This window comes from Nematolebias whitei, chromosome 12 (genome assembly GCF_014905685.2).
Source record: "Nematolebias whitei isolate Nwh7 chromosome 12, NemWhi1, whole genome shotgun sequence".
Taxonomy (NCBI): domain Eukaryota; kingdom Metazoa; phylum Chordata; class Actinopteri; order Cyprinodontiformes; family Rivulidae; genus Nematolebias; species Nematolebias whitei.
The window spans coordinates 47,438,446-47,442,199 of record NC_056509.1 but is presented as its reverse complement, the minus strand read 5'-3'; the positions used below and the strand labels follow the sequence as shown (position 1 = coordinate 47,442,199).

Genomic DNA, 3,754 nt, shown 5'->3' with positions numbered 1-3,754 from the left:
GGGATGTTTGCTTTAAAGTTTCGTATTAACTGTTGGCGTCAACCTGTCTGTTAGCAAAATATCTCATGAACAACCGGATGGATTTTGATGAAACCCTCAGGAAGTAATGAATGGATGCACATCTACAACTGACCAACTTATGAAGTAAATCAACTCAAGATGGCCGCCACAGCTAGTCGACAACAGCAAGCACAAAAACGGCGATTAGTCTGTCAAATTTAAAGGTTTTGAGCTCAAATGTGGTGTGGCAGTAGCTGAAAGTAATCCTCAACAAATACTCTGGGGGTGATATTGTGAGTTAAGTTATTTTTCTGGTACTGAAAGATAACTTAATTTTTTTCCTTATATTCTTAAATTCCCACAAAGAAACTTAAGAGGTACTCGTGCATCCTAATTTTAATTTAAAGGCCACATAGTTATTGATTTTACGATTCTGTGCTGCTAAACACCAATAAAAGCGCTTTAAATCGACTTTAAGCCTGTAATCATTTTCCAATTGAAATTTAATTTTAAAGTAACCGACAGACGCCGGTGGGCGGGCACAAAGACACGGAGCTCAACGCTGATTGGATGAAAGTGTTCCGTGGGCGGGGAAGGTTGGAGCGAAGGAGAGCGGTGATTGGTTGACGGTGTGAGCGTCGCGCGCACGCTCCGCCTGTTAATAAGCGGCCGCTCGGAGAGTTCAAACAGTGTGAGATGTTGTCAGAGCAGCTCGCGCCTCCGAAGTTAAACATTCCGCGTCGATTCGAGCCAAAGTGGATTTTAAAGTCTTTCGTTGTGAGTTTGGACCCAGTTTCCGGACCATGGTCCAGCACTCGGAACGCGCCGGGGCGGAAGTCACCGACTCCCGCCACGGGACGGAGCCGGAGGAGGGCGAGCTGCTGGCGGCCTCGGCCCGCCGCGCGGCGCCGCTCAGGCCGGACTGGTGCCGGACGGCGTCGGGCCACATCAAGCGGCCCATGAACGCCTTCATGGTGTGGTCGAAGATCGAGCGGCGGAAGATCATGGAGCAGAGCCCCGACATGCACAACGCGGAGATCTCCAAGCGGCTCGGGAAGCGCTGGAAGCTGCTGAAGGACTCGGAGAAGGTCCCGTTCATCCGCGAGGCCGAGCGGCTGCGGCTGCAGCACATGGCCGACTACCCGGACTACAAGTACCGGCCCAAGAAGAAGCCCAAGGCGGGGGAGGGGGCCCCCCCGGCGGGGAAGTCCCCGGAGAAGAGCTCCTCCAGGCCGGCCAGCAGGAACCCCGGGACCTCCAGGAAGGTGAGGCCCGGCAAGCAGGGGTCCGGGACCGGCAGAGCGGACCCCCGGTACCGGTTCGTGTTGAGCAGCTTCAAGAGACGGGACTTTACTGACGATGAGGAGGAGGAGGAGGAGGATGAAGAGGACTCGGAGGAGGAGGAAGAGGAGGAGGAGGACTTCAAACAGGAGCAGGAGGAAGAACCGGACCGGTACAGCCGGACTCTGAGCCCCACAGAACCGGACCTGGAGCCGTCCGGCCGGCTCTTCTACAGCTTCAAGAACATCACCCGGCAGGGGACCAGCACCTCCTCCTGGTCCCCCACGTCCTCCTCCCGGTCCGGGTCCACTTCAGACCTGGACGATGGTGCAGACCTGGCCCTGGGCTTCCTGTCCGACCCCTGGACCTCCTCCTCGTCCTCCTCGTCCAGCTCCTCTGCGGGGAACCTGAGCCTGTCCTTGGTGGACAAGGACCTGGACTCTGAGGGCAGCCTCGGGTCCCACTTCGACTTCCCAGACTTCTGCACCCCCGAGCTGAGCGAGATGATCGCGGGGGACTGGCTGGAGGCCAACTTCTCAGACCTGGTCTTCACCTACTGAGGGTCCGGGTCCCCTGGAGGAGCACCGGACTTCTCAGACCTGGTCTTCACCTACTGAGGGTCCGGGTCCCCTGGAGGAGGACCGGACCTGGACTATGACACAAACAGGGTTTTCTTTTCAGCCTCCCGGGTCTGGACCAGAACCAGGACTATGCACCCCCTCAGACCAGATCCTTCTCTGCAGGTTTTATTTATGAACCAAACTTACCTCAACTTTTTAATAAAACCAGAATAAAAATATTTTCAAGCTTATTTTTCTAGACTCACCTGGGGAGTGTCAGGCCCTGGTTCCTTCTGATGTGTGCGGGTTCGATTCCCGCCCGCCATGATGGGAGCACATCAGTCGCCAGATGTTGAGTTTTCAAAGACCAAGTCAAAACGTGGATTAATATTTATCTGTTCCTCCAAGATTCACACCAAATGATTGATGGAGCACTTGAGTGGGCGGGGCCTGATGAAGCACTTCAGTGGGCGGGGCCTGGGTGTCAGGTACTGCTGCAGGCTTCGTTAAAATCGGGGATTAAATCAGATTAGCTCAAACTAAACTCTTTTATGATTTTTGTCTTTTTACGCTCCTGAACCCAGTGATCCGGCTCGGGAACTCCTGGAAACCGGGTCTGGATCTTAGTTTTGGACGAGGGAACCTCAGACCAGGTCTGGAGCTCAGGATTCCCCAGCTGGTTTTTAAAAAGAGCTCTGCTAGCTGCAGAAAAGGTAAAGGGGCCTTGCTCAAGGGCTCGGAGTGTGGCAGGTGTGAGTGCTTCATCTTTCACACCCACATTTTGCTTTTGTCGATCCAGGGAGTTGAACCGGCAACCCTCGAATCACAGGCCCACCTTCTCTAACCGCTGCCCCACCGCTCCCAGTACCAAAACTTTACATTTACTAAAGTAATCAGTTATTTTCACCTAAAGTCGTTTGGGTCGACCGAACGGTTGATTTGAGGCGTTCAGGTGAATCGGCTGAACTCTGGAGGACAGGTAAATAATAAACACGTGTTCTGAACGTCCGGGACGTGGCGGGTGAGCGGCTCCGCGCTTCGATGCAGATGTTTACCGATGTACAGACAGATGTTTACCGACTGTAAATAACTAGTTCAGGTGTTTCTTCAGACCAACTGGATTTTTCAGTTTTCTATTGTTTTTATTCAGCCCTTCAAACGCAGCACGTGTTTGTCTGTTTTTATTCAGCCGTTCAAACGCAGCACGTGTTTGTCTGTTTTTATTCAGCCGTTCCGTCGCTCGTTGTTTTGGTGCAATATGTTCAGAATGTGTTTTCAAAGAAACGGAGGAAGTGAGCGTTTGTAGCTGAAGGGCAGCTGTTGTGATGAAGTGTCATGAAATAAATCAGCTGGAACTGATCACACCGTCTCCTCTTGGCCTCCTGAAGAGCTTCATGAGCTTTTATTTAAACACGTTCAGGTACTTTGGCTCATGTTTGGACTTTTATCTGAACTGGAGCCAGTTGACTTGAATGGTGCGTTCAATGACTGCGGGATCTTTCAGTTACACCCACTATAGCAGTAGTTTTTTAATTTTTGCCTTTGTTGAAAACCCAAAATGTAATAACAAGGCACACAACAAGAAAAACATGTTCACAGTTGATATGACAAAAAAACTAAGCAGAAATTATGAATAGAAATATAATTTAAAAAAAGAACAATTAGAGGAAAGGGCAAAATAAAAAATGTTACAAATGCAAGACGAGTTTCAAGTCTTAAAAAAAGCTATTGGGCTTTTGGAAGGTTGCAGCGTTTGAACACTTCCTTAAATAAAATTATTTTAAAAATGTTGAACATGGGGGTAACTTTCAGGAAACGGCTTTAGTGGATAAAAAAATTATCCATAAGGATGAAGTTATTACCATAATTTAAAACTTCTTTGTTTAGTTTTTTCTTATTTTCTCAGGAACTTG

The 3,754-nt window shown here is 50.0% G+C and overlaps 1 protein-coding gene across 1 annotated transcript; it reads left to right on the top strand.

The window, feature by feature from the left end:
• The first annotated feature begins 666 nt into the window (after positions 1-666).
• Positions 667-2,104, top strand: sox11b (SRY-box transcription factor 11b). The gene has a single exon (XM_037686016.1). It carries the CDS (start codon positions 804-806, stop codon positions 1,839-1,841), a length of 1,038 nt encoding a protein of 345 aa, XP_037541944.1. The 5' UTR covers positions 667-803; the 3' UTR covers positions 1,842-2,104.
• The last annotated feature ends 1,650 nt before the right edge of the window (positions 2,105-3,754 follow it).